The following is an 18,170-nucleotide window of genomic DNA, read 5'->3' as shown; positions in this document are numbered from 1 at the left end:
GTTGCCTCAGTGACGCTTTTCACATTATTGACCCAACGGGAGTTCCACTATTCATGGCCGAATAGTCCCAGGCTCTAATACGACACAGCTCCCTGTCCCTACTCCCCTTCATTCTCAACACATCGAATGAGAACATTGGTGTTGTGAATCCTTATCTGACAGACAGGATTCAAGACTGTGTAAGCCAGATTCATGGACGTCTGTATATAGTCATTTTTACAGTGCAGACTTCCAATTGTTAATTTGCAGCTGTCAGGGAGCTTTGCAACTCTGGGATATTTTGTTTATTTCTTTGTTTGTTCAGATATATGTCTTCCAGAGTTGAAAACTTGTAGTGACTGACATAATAAACATAAAATTTAAATATATATTTTAAAGATCCATAGCATAACAACAAGAAAGCCCTGATACGCTAGTGGTAATCTCAGTGAGTTCTTCAAGGATCTCCAAATGTCTTCAGGAAGGACCATATTTTCATGGATCTTCAAAAATATAAGGAGATAATCCAAAAATGGTGGTTGGTGGGATGTATATTAGTTTCTTCTTCTACAATGTTTGGGTTGTGTGTGTGTGGTTTTTTTACTTTATGTTTTAATCCTATTCTATAAGCCAGTTAGAATCAGTATGTAAACAATAAACATCTAGGGATAAGCTTAATTGGATCGGCTTTGTGCAGAAAACTGCTGCTTAATTTTGGGAATATTCCAGTTCTTAGCAACTTAGTTTCCCCTTAGTTGCTTCTTCCAGTGTAACCTCTTATTGCCTCTTCGTTCCTTACATTCTTTATGCTTTTTCCTCACACTGTGTGATACTGTGATATTGTGTTGCCACACCATCATGTCATGATGTAAAAATCAGTCTTTAGTTATGAGTAGATTTGTGCCACTCAGGGCAAATTTTCTGTTTCCCTTTTTTTATGCACATCCTTGTCTCCCCCCTGTACAAATCCTGTTTCAATATCTAAGTACACAATCTATGTCCTTTGATAGAACTTCCATGTCACTTGATTAATATCCTTGAAGTCAGTAGTTTACTCTATGGGTGTCAAAATTTATAGCATGCACCAATGTGCTTTTGGTTAGTGCAATCTTGAGAATTACTTTATAAGTTCACCATCTACATTTTTATTACTGAAGATAGAAGAACAAATTATTCACTGATTTTATAAAAAAACAGAACTCTTTTGTAACATGTGAAATAATTACTTTTTTTTCCAGGTATATTGGGAGCTGGCTTCCAATGGTTTGGTTCTGAAGAAAAGCTGAAATCCAATCCTTTGCAGCATCTTTTTGAGGTATGTTAATATAGTTGCACTCTATTAATATTGTAATGTGCATGACCATAAACTTATCAAGGCCACAATTCTTTCTTTTTTAATATTTTTATTTTGCTTCTCTATTTGTGTTGCAAGTGGACTCCATGGCATATTTAACTAAATAGAACGAGAAGATATCGGGGACAGATAATGTATCTGAGTCCCTGGAGAACTACCAGCAATCAGGGCCGACAAGAGTGACCAAAGAAGCTGGCCTTCTATATGACAGCTTCCAACATTCCTATAATTGTTAGGTTTTGTTCAGTTGGCTAAGTAGAAACAAGTCCTTTTTTCTTTCTTTAAAGAAGTGACATTTATTAGAAAGATGGTGTGGGGAAGAGTTAAAGTAAATAACCAAGTATCCTTGGATTTCAGTCCCAATTAGAAAGGCTGGCAGCTAATGGAATATGGAGTAGGAGTCTGCCATTTTCTGTAAGGGATTATCAGCTCTTGTATACTGCGATAGCAGTCTTTCCTTTTTGAGCTTCTTGTGATCCTTGCCATTGTGGTGAAGATTACAGGATTTTGAACCTGGAGTGTCTTGAATACAAAGTAAAGGTTTCACCATGGGCAGGGGTAATTAACTCCCAGAAATTCTGGGAGTTGAAGTCCACAAGTCATAAAAGAGCCAAGGTTGCCTACCCCTGACATAGGCTATAATCTTTTCTTGATGGAGAAGACTTTCTGATTGAATTCTCTTGTATTTTTCATTGATTTTTATACAGGTTTATGTACAGGTCAACAAAGCTTCAGAAGAGGATGAAAATATTAAAACTCTGGCACAAGATTTCTTCAGAAAATTGGAAGCACAGGAAGAAGAGGCTTTGTTGTTGTGGCAACATTTTAGAGATGTTAGCGTTGAAGAATATGCTCGGGTGTATAAGGTGCTGAGTTGAATCTTTTCTTTCAGTATTTAGGAATTACCTCATTCTAGGTATAATGACACTTGAATATCTTTGCATTTCTGAAAAATGTGCACCTTTAGAATTGTCTGATACAATTCTATAGTATAGTATGCATTGTACAACAGGCCACTACATGATTCAAAAAGAGAGAGAACTTTATTTTAATGGGACCAACTTAGAACAACCTACAGCAAAATCCAGCAATAGAGACATAACATACTTAAATAAAAATAAAATAATGCAGCATTGGTCTATTAACATTAGTGAAGGTGCAGGTTAATTAACTAAGAAAAAATGTAGCTAAATTAATTGTAAGTGAGGTTTATTAAGCAATAATTGACAATGTAGAAATGTAAAATCTAACAAAACATTCTTGATGAATTATAATTAAGACAACCAAGGGACAGATGAAGCAGATGTAAAGATATACATGAGATGGATAGGTGTGTGTCATTTGGTATAATATAATGTTCTAGTGCATTGTTTTTATTTTATTTTTTGTCTCACATAACTTATAGAGAGCCTTGTTGATTTAATGGAATATCTGTAGCATAGAATTCCATTTAAAAAACCTTTTGCAACTTATTAGCATAGAACAATAATATGTCTGCAATTAAATTTGACAAACTATTTCAACATTCTTACATGACTGAGTAGGATTTACGTTTTTTCCCCAATATCTCTTGATTATATTTTTTAAAGCTCCATTTTCATTTGCACTGTCTGTTTTGGGTTAGGCACTAGAAATTCTTCAAGCCGGAAGCCGTCAGAAGCATAGAAATTACATGACTGTGCTGAATTGGAATTTTGGCAATTACAGCTTTTTGTTGGAAAAAGGTGGTCTCAAATGAGATTATTCTTGCTGATTGTAATTATTTTCCTCTTTTCTTGATGGTTTGTCCAGCGTCTGGGAATCTACTTTAATGAATATTCTGGAGAATCATTTTATCAAGAGAAAAGTCAAGAAGTTCTAAAGAGGTTGGATGCAAAAGGACTTCTTACAAAAATGTATGAATGGATTCTTTTATTTCCAGTTTTTTTTAAAAAAAATATCTGTTTATTCGTCTTAATGTTTTGTACGTTGAATCAAAGCTAGGTCACTTTAAAGCTGGACCGTTTGTCTGAAGTACTGTATATTATTAATATTTGCTGATTTAAATGACTAATGTAATTTTGTGAAAACTGACATGCAGATACAGTTTCACTCAGGGATACTTTATCCTGTTTGGGGCAACATACCACTTTAAGATGGGAAACAGAATCTGAAACGTTTACAAGACTTGCAGGCCTAAAGTACACAGAAACTGCCAACTTCTCATACTTTTAATATGTACCTTTGCTTCCATCCCGCATAGGACAGGGGGGGAAAAAATCATCAATACCACCTTGGACATTCTGTGGTCTTTTTCATGTATTATCATAAAGGTTCTTTAGGACAATCTTCCCCAACTAGATGTCTCCAGATCTATGGAAACAAAACTTTCAATTTTTTTTAGCCAGAATAATCATTGGGCATGTTCTCTGTGATTTCTGGAACTTTTTAATCTGAATACAGTCTTAGAAATTCTGGAGCACAGACAGGAGTACATGTACGCAGGAGTACAGCTAGGGCAGCGGTCCCCAACCTTTTGGGCTGGTTCTGTGGAGAGCTTTTTCCGCAGACTAGAGGGGGCATGTTTTTGCATGCTGCACTTCTTTGCGTAGCCCGGTCTACAGGCTGGGGGTTGGGGACCACTGAGCTAGGGTATATGTGAATTGAACAAGATCTAGGGTTCAGATGTCCCTTTTCCTTTTCATCCTTTGCCATTGTAATTTGTAAAGGAGCGTCATTTCCCCAAGATCCATATTTTTGTTATGTTTTAGATCACACAAAGCCATTTAAAGTAATTTCTGATTAACTGCCAAAGAAGCTAATGTCAGTTTTAAATTTGATTCAATGAACCTGCTTATGTTTATTTTAATCACGCTACTTATTTTGCGGGTAATAGCAGGTAAGAAGGGGAAAACCATATATGACCAGCAGCTTTGGAGGTGGGGGGAAACTTTTGTACATGATAATGAAATGGGTGGCCGGGGGCTGTATTTTACATTGTGCAGTGAACAAGGGCTGCATTAGGTAAATAAGAGCTATATTTTATATGTGGGGTTGTGAATTTCGCTTTTGTTTGGGGGGGCGCTTTAAAAAACACATTGAGCTTTTATTTCAGGGCTTACAGTTGCCTTTTTTTGTTTCCCATTAACATTAGACCACAACTTCAAAGCATTTTTATTTTTTTCTTGCAATATCCTTATAATCTTAATTCTTGAAATTCTGAAACAATATTTATTTATTAGGCTGGCTGGCTGGCTAGCTAGCTATGGAAAAGGATATTAAGAAAGCCAGTATATAATTCCTTCTTACAAGTAGATTGTTCATCATTTTCAGAGAAGGAGTAGGAAAAGTTCGTCTTTCTGAAAATGGAGACCTGGTTACTGTGATGCGTAGCGATGGAACTTCGCTTTACTTAACAAGGCAAGCATGTTATGTGACTATTAGTAAACATTATTTTAACCTTATTGATATATTTAATAGAATATTGCTGGCGGACAGATATAATCACAAACTTATCATGATTTTGAATGATAGTATAAAATTTTTTTAAAAAAATAAAGTAAATGAATATTTCTTTTGGAGAATTTTATTTGTTCTTCATGTTTCATTTCCAGAGATCTTGCTGCTGCTATAGACCGAATGGAAAAATATGAGCCTGACGTTATGTTATATGTCGTAGGTATTCTATGATTTATATAAATTGCTTTGGTAGAGGACAAAGATGTCAATGTACCTTTTGTCAGTGTCAAAGCATTTTAAGAAATGTGGTTAGACTTGAGCTAACCATTTCAAAAGATGTTTTCTAAGAAAATAATGATATCGTACTATGTTGATCACCAATAAAGGAGAAGATTTATGGCTCAGAGTTCTATGGTCATATAGTGATCACTCCCAGCTTCTCTAATCATGATAAGTACTGCTGGCAGATTTAGGAAACCTGCAATTCAGTGATATATCAAATGTCTTGTTTGACAAAACTAGTCTTTCCTGTTGTGATTCAGGGTCAGCCTGTGGGTTCGGCAGTTGGGTCGGACGACTCAGAGGAGGAGGAGGGGGGTGTTGAAGAGCTTGCTGAGGGGATTGGACAGCTTGAGCCCCCAGCAAGGCCCCTCTCATCTGGTCACGATGCAGACCCAGCTGTGTGAGCCTGACAGCGTGGATGAAGATGACCCACAGCTGGCCCTGTTCAAGGACGCAGGAGGCAGTCAGTCAGGAGTAAACAGAGGGAGGCAATGGGGCACCTCGGAAGGAGGCACAGAGAGGCCACACCCTGAACTGTATTTAAGGGGAATGTGTGGGAGGGCTGGTTTGCTGAAGGCAACCGCTTGGATTGTTCCTGCTTCTTAGCTCGTGTTTTATGGTTGGTGTCTTGTCTTGCTCTGTTTTATGTGAATAAATTTGTCAGGCATAATTCCAGCCTCTTGCCGTTTGTAGAGGGGTTGTCCCTGCCTTTTCTGCAGGGCCGGTAGCAGGCTGGTACAGAACATTTCCAACCAAACGTCCTTTAATTATGTTGGACAGTAATCTCCATTTGCTGAGAATTTGGAGGTCAACTGAATGGGGAAGGATCTTTTCAACTTTACAGGAGGAGGAAATGAGATCTTGGATAGTCTTGATAATAGCCCCATGACAAAAACATCTACATTTAGTCTTATTTGATGTAGTTGCTCCTGCTTATAGGAGAGCCAAAATATACCAGCCAGGTAATCCTCCAAAATGGAAGGAGAAGCTTTTGCTCATTACCCTTATTTGAAAAATGTCCCATTCCAACAAAACCCATGGTTCTTTTATTTCTGCTTATTCATAGTGCTGAATAATGTTGTTTAAAGTTCTAAAATGAAGGTTTTCTGAGGCTTCTATGGAGATAGGATAGGATAGGATAGGATAGGATAGGATAGGATAGGATAGGATAGGATAGGATAGGATACTTTGGCCAAGTGTGGTTAGATACACAAGGAATTTGTCTCTGGTGCAGAAGCTGTCAGTGTAGATGCAAAACAACAGAGTAGTAATAATCATAATAATGATATCTAAGAGAGAAGATAGTAGAAAAGATGAGGATAATAATAATATGTACAGCCACACTATATGGGTAAATATACATAAGACAGTAAAGTGGGAATTAGCCGTGCAGCAGAGGGAAAAAAAACCTGCTTTTGTGCCTGGTTGTTTTGGCATGCAGTGCTCTATAACAGCATCCCGAGGGGAATGTTATAATGTGAAATATATATATTTTAAGCCTTCTATTGCCCCAGTTACAATTTGAACATCGGAACTTTTCCAAGGGTAATTTTCCAAAGAAAACTCACATGTGATAAATCCAGTTTTCATGGCATTATTCTTTCCCTTGGAAATCCACTGTGATAATGCTGTTTGCCTTTGATTGTTATGTATTAAATGGCTAAATCGTTTTTCTCCTCTTCCAAGACAGATAAAAGTCAAAGCTCTCATTTTCAACAGATGTTCCAGATTCTGAAATTACTTGGTTTCAATTGGGCAGAAAGGTAAATGTGAATATATCAAGAATTTTATTTTAAAAAAAAACCAAACCAAACTGAACAATGGTATTTCTAAAATTAGATGAGGAAAATGTGACAAATCAAATGCTCTAAATGTTTAGATGGGCAGAATATGGATGACCAAAGACCATTCTAGATATACATGAAAGATTAAAAAAAAACCTACTAATTTTAAAGAAATACAGTGTGGTGATTAAGATATTAGACTAGAACAAGACTGACCCAGGTTTAAATCCGATCCATGGTAGAACTGGGAAAGTAGTGAGTGCCTTTGAATTCAATACCTCAGAGGCTGTTGTAAGGGGAAAGCCCATTTGTGGATCCTTAAAGTCCCATATGAAATTAGAATATTCATGCAATAAAAATCAATTTTAAAATATGGAGATAATCTCCTTATATAAAATTTCAGTATTTGCTCTGGAATCTGCCTTTAGGCCAGAGTAAGGCTGTGGAATTCTATTAGTTCTGTTGGCTGTTGGAGGGTTAATTGGTTGCTTGTAGAATATTTCAACAGCAACCACTTCATTGAGATTCTCATTCATTATCGAAGATATGAATCTGTGAGAGAACATTGGGAGGTTCACATTTTGTACTTAGGAGGAGCCAAAGAGAGCCCTGAATTGAACCAGTAGCAGCAGATAGGAGAAGGTGAAATTGAATTTTTCCCAGTGTAAATTACCATAGTGATTGATGGCTAAGCAAATATGAAGTTGCTCTAAGTGATTTAGGTTACCATGGAGTTATAAGCTTCTAAAATGAAAATAAAAATAATATGGTAATAGTGTGTGTGTGTGTGTGTGTACGTATGTATATATGTATTCTTGACTCCTGTTGCCATATCAAGCTTTCCTACATAATTATTGAGATGATAGATCTTTCTGGTTTTTAAAATATACTTTATATTCCAGTTATAGCATGGGTAATGAAAGAATGGGTGCTTATTAATGTACACATGTGGATATATCTTGTATCTAATCCTGTTTTGGTGTGAATATAAGTTTGAAACTTTAAAGCAAACTTCCATAAAAGTAGAGTGTGAGAAACTGTTCTCAGCCATGAGTAATACGAGTATATAGGTATAGAGCACTTTGTACTTGTTTTGGTAATTTTATTTAGTTATTAGATTTATATTCCACCTTTCATTTAGCAGCTCAAGGCAACATCTATGGCTGTGGTGGCAAACCGATGGCACGGGTGGCACGCACAGCCCTCTCTGTGGGCACGCGCGCCGTCGCCCCAGTCCTAGGCCTTCAGCTGGGTTTTATAAAACCTTTTCGCTTTAGGCCTCCGCCGCCATGTGCAAAAAAAAAAAAAAGGTTCACTCAATCAATTTCAACTTCTCGCGGGAAAAAAAAAGATCTCGGAAAGTTGGAATTGATTGATTGAACTTTTTAGTCCCACCCAGTCTGCCGTTACCACCGCAGCCACATCCACCCAATGGGCCACGCCCATCCAATTGGCCACACCCACCCAATGGGCCACGCCCACCTAGCACCCAACAATACATAAGTGGGTTTTGGGTTGCAGTTTGGGCACTCGGTCTCTAAAAGGTTCGCCATCACTGATCTATAGCCTTTCCTTCTCCCCCTTTCCCTCACTTCAGCCACTCTTTTGAAATAGAACTTCTGTGGCTGAGGGTGGAAGTAGTGTATTTTTCAGCTTCAGCTCTAAAGGTATGCAAATGCCATTCTTGTGGAGGAATATGTTCGTAGTTTCTATGGCCGAGAAAATGTCACTTTTATCTATGATGTATATTAGACTCAGAAAATTATTGAAAGTTATTGACCCATCAGTTGTCAGAAGTTGTTGAACATAAGCAGGACAGATGTTTTCGTCCTCTATGTTTGCAGGTGCCAACATGTGCCCTTTGGGAGAATTCACGGCATGAAAACTCGAAAAGGAGACGTGATTTTCTTGGAAGATGTTTTAAATGAAACTTGTTCCCTGGTATTAGAAAGACGTGCTTCTGCAAAAAGTTAGCCAATGCATTTTTCTCTATTAAATTAATATTTTATTCTGGTTCTAGAAAAAAAGACTACAAGTATGCGGGTTTCACCACTCTATAGCACAGTCTAAGCCACAATTCATTCAGCTTCTTTTGCTTTCCATATATGGACCTCTTTGTCTGTAAGATATTTCAACCTTTTAAAAACACTCTAGTAATAAAATAGGTTTAAGTAATCATGAAAATAATTTAGCCTTTACAAATAAAGACATCTGCATCTTTTTTTCATTCTACTCTGAAGGCATTCTGTCAGTCAGTGCAATTATGTCCTTTTTAAAGACTTCTTTGATTCTAATTTAGCCTTTTCAGTTCTTTCTTTCTTTCTTTCTTTCTTTCTTTCTTTCTTTCTTTCTTTCTTTCTTTCTTTCTTTCTTTTCTTTCTTTATGATACTTCACTATTTTGATGCTTTTTCTTTTATTTCTCCTCTCCTGTATCTGTCAGTTGTAGCTTTGATATCTGACATTGCTTGGATACGTCTCTAACACGATTACATTGTAACAGGGGTCTTCAGACCTAGCCCTTTTATGACTGGTGGACTTCAACTCCCAGAATTCCTCAGCCAGGCATGCTGGCTGAGGAATTCTGGGAGTTGAAGTCCACAAGACATAAAAGGGCTAAGTTTGAAGACCCCTGCATTATAAATTATTTCTCTAAACAATAACATTAAATACAAATTAATTCACTAGTTGCAAAATCTCCATTAATTTTCATATGCAATGATACACAGTATAGGGTTCAATAATATTGGAAATTTCATAAGAACAATTTTGAAATCATTTTGCAAAATAAAGTTATTTAATCGTTGCTGAAGCCACAGTATGTTAGAAGTGTCAGAAAGCTGAACCTCGAAGAGGTTTTTTAAATTGCAGTGGGATACAAATCTAATAAATTATGAAATTATGTATATCTGTTTTCTTGATTTTGTTAACCATAGTCAACACTGGAAGTTTCTAAGAAGAGATTGGACAGCCATGGTCCGAAATGGTATAGGGTTTCCTTCCTGAGCAGGGAGTTGGACTAGATGATGTCCAAGGTCCCTTCCAACATCATCATCATCAACAACAACAATAATAATAATAATAATAGCAGCTATGAGTAAGAGTATGTTCCTGTTATCTCCTAGAACTAAGTATACCACTTCATAAACAAGGGCCTGAGAACCAGCTTCCACCAGCAGCCTTGTGTACCTCTTGGTGAAATAATGGCTTTTCTCCTTTTATCTGATCAGCCACAAAAGAATGTGACAATCCTCCTGAGACCGCAGAACGGATTGGGCTCGCAGCACTTATCATTCAGGTCTGTTACCCAGTTAATGGCAAGATCAGTTTCAGGAATGCTGAGAGTTATCTACTCAGTTCTTGAATAATTTGTCATTTCAGGATTTCAGAGGCCTCTTATCATCTGATTATCGGTTTAACTGGGATCACGTTCTTCAAAGCAAAGGCGATACGGGGGTCTTCTTGCAATATACACATGCCAGGCTGCACAGGTATTGAGGGATGATTTGTGCCCCATTTTTTCCCCTGAGTTGGCCTTCATCTGGGGTCAGAATGAAAGTTGTCTGCAAGTAAAAGGGATTGGGAACTTTTCTGCTGTGGCTTCAGTGTGCCTAAATCAGAAGAAATACCGTATATACTTGAGTATAAGCCGACTCGAGTATAAGCCGAGACCCCCAATTTCACCCCCAAAAACTGGGAAAAGTTGTTGACTCGAGTATAAGCCGATCCGCCGTTCTGCAAGCCTCCGCCACCGGCGGAGGCTGGATCCGCGCTCTGCAAGCCTCTGCCGCCAGCAGAGGCTCGATCCGCCATTTTGCAAGCCTGAATACACAGGAATACCCTGTGTGGCCGCGGCTCTCGGGGAAGCCCTGGCTGTCCGCTTCCTCGCTCCACGCTGCCATTCGGGGCCCGCGCGTTCCCCGGGCAAATCGCGGCGCCCAGCAGGCGAGGAAACACGCCCGCTCCAGTCGCCCCCCCTTCCCTCAGGAGACGCGAAGCAAGTGACCGCCCAGAGCTTACCGAGGACTTGCGCGCGGCCGAGGCTTCGGTGCTTCCAGGATCGCGCGCACCTCTCCCAAGCCGCCGCCGTCCGGAGACCTGCCGAAGTTTGGGGAGGTGCGCGCGCACCTCCCCAAACCTCCCCAAACGTCGGCAGGTCTCCGTTCCTCCTGCCGACGTTTGGGGAGGTTTGGGCGCCTCCCCAAACCTCCCCAAACGTCGGCAGGTCTCCGTTCCTCCTGCCAACGTTTGGGGAGGTTTGGGCGCCTCCCCAGGTCTCCGTTCCTCCGCGCAGACCTGCCGACGTTTGGGGAGGTTTGGGCGCCTCCCCAAACCTCCCCAGGTCTCCGTTCCTCCGCGCAGACCTGCCGACGTTTGGGGAGGTTTGGGCGCCTCCCCAAACCTCCCCAGGTCTCCGTTCCTCCGCGCAGACCTGCCGACGTTTGGGGAGGTTTGGGCGCCTCCCCAAACCTCCCCAAACGTCGGCAGGTCTCCGTTCCTCCTGCCGACGTTTGGGGAGGTTTGGGCACCTCCCCAAACCTCCCCAGGTCTCCGTTCCTCCACGCAGACCTGCCGACGTTTGGGGAGGTTTGGGCGCCTCCCCAAACCTCCCCAGGTCTCCGTTCCTCCGCACAGACCTGCCAACGTTTGGGGAGGTTTGGGCGCCTCCCCAAACCTCCCCAAACGTCGGCAGGTCTCCGTTCCTCCTGCCGACGTTTGGGGAGGTTTGGGCACCTCCCCAAACCTCCCCAGGTCTCCGTTCCTCCGCACAGACCTGCCGACGTTTGGGGAGGTTTGGGCGCCTCCCCAAACCTCCCCAGGTCTCCGTTCCTCCGCGCAGACCTGCCGACGTTTGGGGAGGTTTGGGCGCCTCCCCAAACCTCCCCAGGTCTCTGTTCCTCCGCGCAGACCTGCCGACGTTTGGGGAGGTTTGGGCGCCTCCCCAAACCTCCCCAGGTCTCCGTTCCTCCGCGCAGACCTGCCGACGTTTGGGGAGGTTTGGGCGCCTCCCCAAACCTCCCCAGGTCTCCGTTCCTCCGCGCAGACCTGCCGTTTGGGGAGGTTTGGGCGCCTCCCCAAACCTCGCCAAACGTCGGCAGGTCTCCGTTCCTCCTGCCGACGTTTGGGGAGGTTTGGGCGCCTCCCCAAACCTTCCCAGGTCTCCGTTCCTCCGCGCAGACCTGCCGACGTTTGGGAAGGTTTGGGCGCCTCCCCAAACGTCGGCAGGTCTGTGCGGAGGAACGGAGACCTGGGGAGGTTTGGGGAGGTGCCCAAACCTCCCCAAACGTCGGCAGGAGGAACGGAGACCTGCCGACGTTTGGCGAGGTTTGGGGAGGCGCCCAAACCTCCCCAAACGTCGGCAGGTCTGCGCGGAGGAACGGAGACCTGGGGAGGTTTGGGGAGGTGCCCAAACCTCCCCAAACGTCGGCAGGAGGAACGGAGACCTGGGGAGGTTTGGGGAGGCGCCCAAACCTCCCCAAACGTCGGCAGGTCTGCGCGGAGGAACGGAGACCTGGGGAGGTTTGGGGAGGCGCCCAAACCTCCCCAAACGTCGGCAGGTGTGCGCGGAGGAACGGAGACCTGGGGAGGTTTGGGGAGGCGCCCAAACCTCCCCAAACGTCGGCAGGAGGAACGGAGACCTGCCGACGTTTGGGGAGGCGCCCAAACCTCCCCAAACGTCGGCAGGTCTGCGCGGAGGAACGGAGACCTGGGGTGGTTTGGGGAGGCGCCCAAACCTCCCCAAACGTCGGCAGGAGGAACGGAGACCTGGGGAGGTTTGGGGAGGCACCCAAACCTCCCCAAACGTCGGCAGGTCTCCGTTCCTCCGCGCCCTGCCTGCCTGCTTCTTTCCGCTGCGGAAAGAAGCAGGCAGGCAGGGCGCGGAGGAACGGAGACCTGCCGTTTGGGGAGGTTTGGGGAGGTGCGCGCGCACCTCCCCAAACCTCCCCAAACTTCGGCAGGTCTCGGACGGCGGTGGCTTGGGAGAGGTGCGCGCGATCCCGGAAGCACCAAAGCCTCGGCCGCGCACAAGTCCTCGGTAAGTTTTTTTTGTTGACTGGAGTATAAGCCGAAGTGGAATTTTTCAGCCCAAAAAGTGGGCTGAAAAATTCGGCTTATACTCAAGTATATACGGTACATAGGACAGACAAATGGGCAAGTTTTACCAAAGAGTTCCATCCATTTCACATAATGGAACTTTCTCCTTCTCCCAAAGCACATATCTGCTTTGAAGAGTTCCCATAATTCCCTGGAGTTCCCATAGTTCCTTTGAATACAGTCATAGAGTGCTGTATTCCCAGAGAGGCTGCAGAGGAATTTTCAGTAATAGAGTGTAGTTCTGAAGTAGAGCAATGGAAAGAATCCTAACTTTAAACAGGCAGCAGAACTTAACAGTGCAAAAAAAAAATTAAGAACCACTTTAGATTTTTTTTTAATGTATAGAATATAATATATAATCCTGCTGTAATTGCCGTTTATATAAAGTCCACCAAGAAGCAAAGAACGATTTTGAAGATTTAGTAGTTTCCCTTTCCCTTTTCTAATGAAATTGCAATTTTGGTCTGTAACTCTTGTGGTGATTAGTCAAATACTTGGACCGTTTCAACAAAACGGTTAAGGTCTTTTTAAGTTTTGCTATGCTATTTTATTTCATTCTTGAGTGATTTGGCTCAGTTGAAGTGGAACAAGTTTAAAGTCCCAAGTGTTTTCGCTTCAGTTATTACTTTCCTTTATGCTATATTAAATAGGGACGCGGTGGCTCAGTGGGTTAGGACGCTGAGCTTGTCGATCAGAAGGTCGGCAGTTTGGCGGGTCGAATCCCGAGTGCCGCGTAACAGAGTGACCGCCTGTTACTCGTCCCAGCTTCTGCCAACCTAGCAGTTCAAAAGCACGTAAAAATGCAAGTAGAAAAATAGGGACCACTACGGTGGGAAGGTAACAGCCTTCTGTGCGCCTTTGGCGTCTAGTCATGCCAGCCACATGACCATGGAGACGTCCTCGGACAAGCACTGGCTCTTCGGCTTTGAAACGGAGATGAGCACCGGCCCCTAGAGTCGGAAACGACTAGCACGCATGTGCGGGGGAACCTTTACCTTTACCTTTTATGCTATATTAAATAAGGCATTGCTTGTTTGATTGTTGGTGAGTGCCGAGGAAGCGTTATTTTATTATAGTAATGGTTTTTGGATTTTAGACTGATGCCCTGAAAGGCTTTTCATAATTTCATAGTTTACTCCCAGATTCTGGCTGCTGCACTATTAATGGATTTGAGACCTTCCCCCTCAACTTACCCTAAGTCATAGGGATGTTGAAATGAGTAGTCACAACCTGCATAGACTCTTTGAGCTCCTGCAGCAGGGGTGTCAAATTCTCAATGTCACGTGACGTCTTGCTACATATCGTGACTTTTTTGCCATTGCCCGCAATGGAGTGGGCGCGGTTTCACTATGACGCATCCGGCTCGCTGGCTGGCAGTTTGACACCCTGTCCTACAGGAAAGGCAGCTTATCAATGAAATAAATAAAAAAGGGAGTTTCAAAGGTATTTTTGACCATCAATGTTCTCTTCCCCTGCCTAGTTTAGAAGAAATGTGTGGTACTGTCAATCAAGGCACTCCCGTCAACCCTGCTTGTTTACAAGATCCACTAGCAATATCCTTACTTCAACATCTTCTCAGGTACTTCAGGATTTTCTCAAGTTTCTAATGCAGTCTTTGCATATATAACAGCACTGGACACGTTTTATATACCTTTTTTGTTAATTATATTTGGTCTTGCTATGCAACAGTTCTTGAAGACAGTTAACTGCCTATCCATGTCCATAACTGATTTAGAATCAACAGAATGCTAACCATAGCCTAGAAAATTTGGAAATAGAATATCACTCTTGAAGCGTTTTTACTTCATTTTCTTGCTAAAAATCTCCTTTGAATGAGTCTTAGGAAACAGCCAGAAAGCATTAGGTATGCTTTATATATTCCATTGGCATCTTGTTCATCTGAGATGCCTGCAGAAATGGACTGTGGTATATATATTAGTTATTATTGTTTGGAACAGCAGGCATTTTAAAGGTGCCTCAAGCTATTCATGTTGTGCAGCATAGTGCCATGTACATTAAACTGCAAGTGTGCCCAGCTGTGCTTATTGAGTTATAAGACACATTTGGGGGTAATATTTACCAAAAATATATTTTAAAGATGTGTAAAGGTATAAAACAAAGAAGGCAATGTACAAAATATTTTACATTTGGGCCTGTGAACACTGCACAGTCCCATGAACTGGGTCTGCAGAAGGAACGCAGTGTTAGGAATAGCAAAAGATCTTGACAGTGACAAAAGCGAGGCTGGTTAAGACCTTTCATGCCTTGAGGAGAAACAGAGGGAAAACAGAATAGCTTGTCAGATTTCCTCACTGAAGAGGAAATAAGGACAAAGCAGGCACTCTCTAGGCCACTAATTAGCCAGTAACAAGTATGGAATTCTGCTACTGCAACACAGTATTTAAGGCCGAAAAGTATTTCAAACTACATTTTTTTCTCTCATCTCCCACCGTCCCCCATGCTAAAAGAGGGGGGGGGGGAAATGACCCTGTTACTCCATTACTCTATTCTCAGCAAATACAGGGCCATTGGGAAAAACGATCTAACCACCTTTTCAGATAAGCAAAGCAGTGGTTAATTGTATGGCTGGTGCTAAACAAAAGCTAGTGTATATGTGGCAGCTAGTTGACAATACTTTTTTCCTAGAATAGTTACTCCAACTGTGGAAGTTTTCATATGCATCTCTTCACTCCAAAGGGCAGGTGTGTTCAAGAATCGGACCTCATATGACAGTAAAGCTGGAATAGAACTGAGATGTGAATGTTCCCTAGGTGGCTTGTGTTTTTTCTTTAATCAAATGTTCCTAAATGTGTTCCTTTCTCCCTGCAGATATGATGAAATTATTTACCAATCTTCACAAGACCATCAGCCGAAGCATATTGTTAATTACCTGTTTAAACTCAGGTAAAAGAAACAAACTTTGGAGCCTTGAACAGAACAGATACATTGCTTTTAAAATATTTAGGGGATGTGGTTTCTGCAAACTTCATTTTCCTGTGAAATATTCCAAATGCCTTAAGCATTTTGCTGAATGCTGTATATTATTGGCCTGAGTCGCTGGTGGAAAATCAGTTCGTGCCTTTGGACAAAAAATGTCTTTGTCAAAATCCGATGACGAACTTTCAAGAGATCATAATAAGAAACTAGTTTTTCTTGTTGAGATGCATTCCATTTTTAAACATTACATTTCCTGGAACAACCTCTCAGAAAGGGGAGAACTTATTAAGTCTGGGAGCAAAATTATACTTTTCGTGATTTTAATGACATTTAAAGAAATGAACACTGCAGCAAAATCCTAGCTAGCCAGACTGTGTCTTTTCAGGGGTATTTTATTTCCCCACACCTGTATTTTTTCATCCCTTGCAGTAGTCATTCAGCATCTCAAGGGTACTGAGCATAATCAGTCTGCTTGGCCTATTTTATCCCTAGAGTCTTAACTATCCAGTGTTTTAAAGGTTGCTTTTATCTCTCGTGTACATATGTGGCATAATTTTGCTTTAATAGACATCTCAAAGGATGAAATTAAGACTCATATATATTATACTGTGCAGCAGATGGGCTTGAATAAAAAGTTGACATTAGTGGGGGGGAAAAATAAAGTGCTTCATTAATTACTGTGCACATGGTAGGTCAAGACTAAATTAAGACGCCATTCCCATTAGAGAAATATGCAGCGCATTTACTTCATTACTGAATTAAGCCACATTATAGCTTTGCATAATACATTGATTCATAATCTATTCAACCAGGCCACACAAGCCACGAATAGGGTTTAAATTAATCATATTCAATTAATTGCGCATATGCAACCACTAGATGTTTAACTGGGCTGGCTATATAGGTTATAGGAAAGCAGCCAATATATAAGGTAAATTCAACTTAAAAGTGTATCAGCACAGCCTTTCCCCAGCCTTGTGTCCTCCAGAATGTTAAGACAATAATGTCCAGAAATCTTATTGCTTCTGCCCACGGGGAGTTCTTAAGAGCTAGAATTTACAAGGTTGGGAAATGCTCTTGCAGCAGAGTTTACAAAGGCCGGATCCAGCCTTATGTTCAACACAGAACAACCTTGCTTATGGTCAGTGACTACCGTAGAGCTTGAACAAAGGTTATGAAGGTGAGATTTTTTCTTCTTCAAACAACACTGTTCTCCTTGGCCAGAAACAAGAATTAGCACCCTCCAGCTTTTGATCCACAGTGGACGTTCTATACCAGACATGTCAAACACAAGGCCCGGGGGCCGGATCTGGCCCGCAAAATGGTTTCATGCGGCCCGCAAAGCCATCCTGGAAACAGTGAGGGAACGGTCCCCACTGCCTTGGCCCTGGCCCAGAGACCCTCCTTCTGCCAGAGACCCTCAGATCTGTCCCACTCCTGCCCAGGCGCCCATAGGCACCCTTGATGCGAACGATGTAGAGCTGGCCGTGCCCACCCAGTAGGCCATACGCACTCTAGCCACGCCCACCCAGTAGGCCACGCCCACCCAGACAATACCCACCCGGCCCCGAGGGCAACCGCAATGCTGATGCAGCCCTCAATGAAATTGAGTTTGACACCCCTGTCCTATACACTCCATAGCCCTTGCAGTGTTTTGCCAAGCAAGGTGTTCTTATTCCACCTGGAACTTAAGAATGCGTAGCTGAGCTCACTTAGCAAGCAGCACTACTATGTTTGTGGCTGCTTGCTTTAGGATTGCTCTCTTTCGGAAAGCGTGTTCTCAGGTTTGGTATTTCTGTTTCAGTCATTTAGTATCTGCAGCTCACAGAAATCTTCCTGTGAAGGGCAGCCCTCTGGAACTCGCTCAGGTAACATGAGCTTTACTTTATTTATTTATTAAATGCATTGAGTGTATATGCCACCCACCTCACGATCCAGCTTACAGTGCAATAATAATTCTCAAGTGTTCAAATGTAATTTGTTCTCCCTAAGCAGTAAACAAGGGACGCGGTGGCTCAGTGGGTTAGGACGCTGAGCTTGTCGATCAGAAGGTCGGCAGTTTGGCGGGTCGAATCCCGAGTGCCGCGTAACAGAGTGAGCGCCTGTTACTCATCCCAGCTTCTGCCAACCTAGCAGTTCGAAAGCACGTAAAAACGCAAGTAGAAAAATAGGGACCACTACGGTGGGAAGGTAACAACGTTCCGTGCGCCTTTGGCGTCTAGTCATGCCGGCCACATGACCACGGAGACGTCCTCGGACAAGCGCTGGCTCTTCGCTTTGAAACAGAGATGAGCACCGGCCC

General features: G+C 42.5%; 1 protein-coding gene across 6 annotated transcripts in view; it reads left to right on the top strand.

Moving 5' to 3' along the window:
* The window catches only part of RARS2 (arginyl-tRNA synthetase 2, mitochondrial), a 40,112-nt gene that overhangs the window by 15,348 nt on the left and 6,594 nt on the right, over nt 1-18,170 (top strand). For 2 of the 6 annotated variants that reach the window (XM_081313256.1, XM_081313254.1), the window contains exons 8-19: nt 1,218-1,294; nt 2,041-2,199; nt 3,125-3,228; nt 4,646-4,732; nt 4,927-4,987; nt 6,740-6,816; nt 8,682-8,806; nt 10,066-10,133; nt 10,217-10,326; nt 14,412-14,510; nt 15,761-15,835; nt 17,673-17,736. In XM_081313256.1, the coding sequence (XP_081169382.1) occupies nt 1,218-1,294; nt 2,041-2,199; nt 3,125-3,228; nt 4,646-4,732; nt 4,927-4,987; nt 6,740-6,816; nt 8,682-8,806; nt 10,066-10,133; nt 10,217-10,326; nt 14,412-14,510; nt 15,761-15,835; nt 17,673-17,736 (1,106 nt within the window). Of the gene's footprint in view, nt 1-1,217; nt 1,295-2,040; nt 2,200-3,124; nt 3,229-4,645; nt 4,733-4,926; nt 4,992-6,739; nt 6,817-8,681; nt 8,807-10,065; nt 10,134-10,216; nt 10,327-14,411; nt 14,511-15,760; nt 15,836-17,672; nt 17,737-18,170 lie in introns of all 6 variants that reach the window. The other 4 variants (XR_014024555.1, XM_081313255.1, XR_014024554.1 and 1 more) reach the window with 4 other exon arrangements.

Source organism: Vipera berus (genome assembly GCF_964194415.1).
Source record: "Vipera berus genome assembly, chromosome: 1".
In the NCBI taxonomy this organism is placed as follows: domain Eukaryota; kingdom Metazoa; phylum Chordata; class Lepidosauria; order Squamata; family Viperidae; genus Vipera; species Vipera berus.
This window is presented reverse-complemented; position numbering and strand designations above follow the sequence as displayed.